At 41.5% G+C, this 692-nt stretch overlaps 1 protein-coding gene across 1 annotated transcript; it reads right to left on the reverse strand.

The window, feature by feature from the left end:
* Positions 1-471, reverse strand: LOC138893593 (uncharacterized). Its single transcript, XM_070178230.1, has one exon. It carries the CDS (start codon positions 469-471, stop codon positions 1-3), a length of 471 nt encoding a protein of 156 aa, XP_070034331.1.
* Positions 472-692: the final 221 nt, after the last annotated feature.

Consider the following 692-nt stretch of genomic DNA (forward strand, 5'->3'; position numbering starts at 1 on the left):
TCAAGGATCCTTCAAGTACATGGTTGAGATCACTTTATCTTCCTCGACCATACCTTGAAAATGTTTTAGCCTTTTCCCGTTAACTTTAAACTTGCGGGAGCCATCTTCTGATGCAATTTCTACGGCTCCGGCGGGATGCATCTCTACCACACGAAATGGTCCTGACCATCTTGACTTCAACTTGCCCGTAAACAACTTCAATCTCGAATTGTATAGCAATACCACATCTCCAGGTTTAAAATTTCGCTTAAGAATATTTTTCTCATGCATCATCTTCATTCTCTCCTTATATAGCCTTGTACTCTCAAAAGCATGGTAGCGAAACTCATCAAGCTCGTGCAACTCTGTGATTCTACGTGTACCCGCTATTTCCATGTCAAGATTCAGCTGCCTTAATACCCACAAAGCTCTATGCTCCAACTCCACGGGTAAGTGACACACTTTCCCGAACACCAGTTTATATGGAGACATGCCAATTGGGGTTTTAAAAGCGGTACGATAAGCCAGAGTGCATCATCTAACTTTCTTGCCTAATCTGTTCGTGTAGCATTCACTGTCTTTGTTAACACAATCTTTATTTCTATATTCGACACTTCCACTTGCCCAATTTTTTGTGGATAATATGGGGTGGAAACCATGTGGCTAACACCATATTTTTCTAACAACTTTGCAAAAGCTCGGTTGCAGAAGTG

The sequence above is a fragment of the Nicotiana tomentosiformis genome, chromosome 6, assembly GCF_000390325.3.
Source record: "Nicotiana tomentosiformis chromosome 6, ASM39032v3, whole genome shotgun sequence".
Classification (NCBI taxonomy): Eukaryota; Viridiplantae; Streptophyta; class Magnoliopsida; order Solanales; family Solanaceae; genus Nicotiana; species Nicotiana tomentosiformis.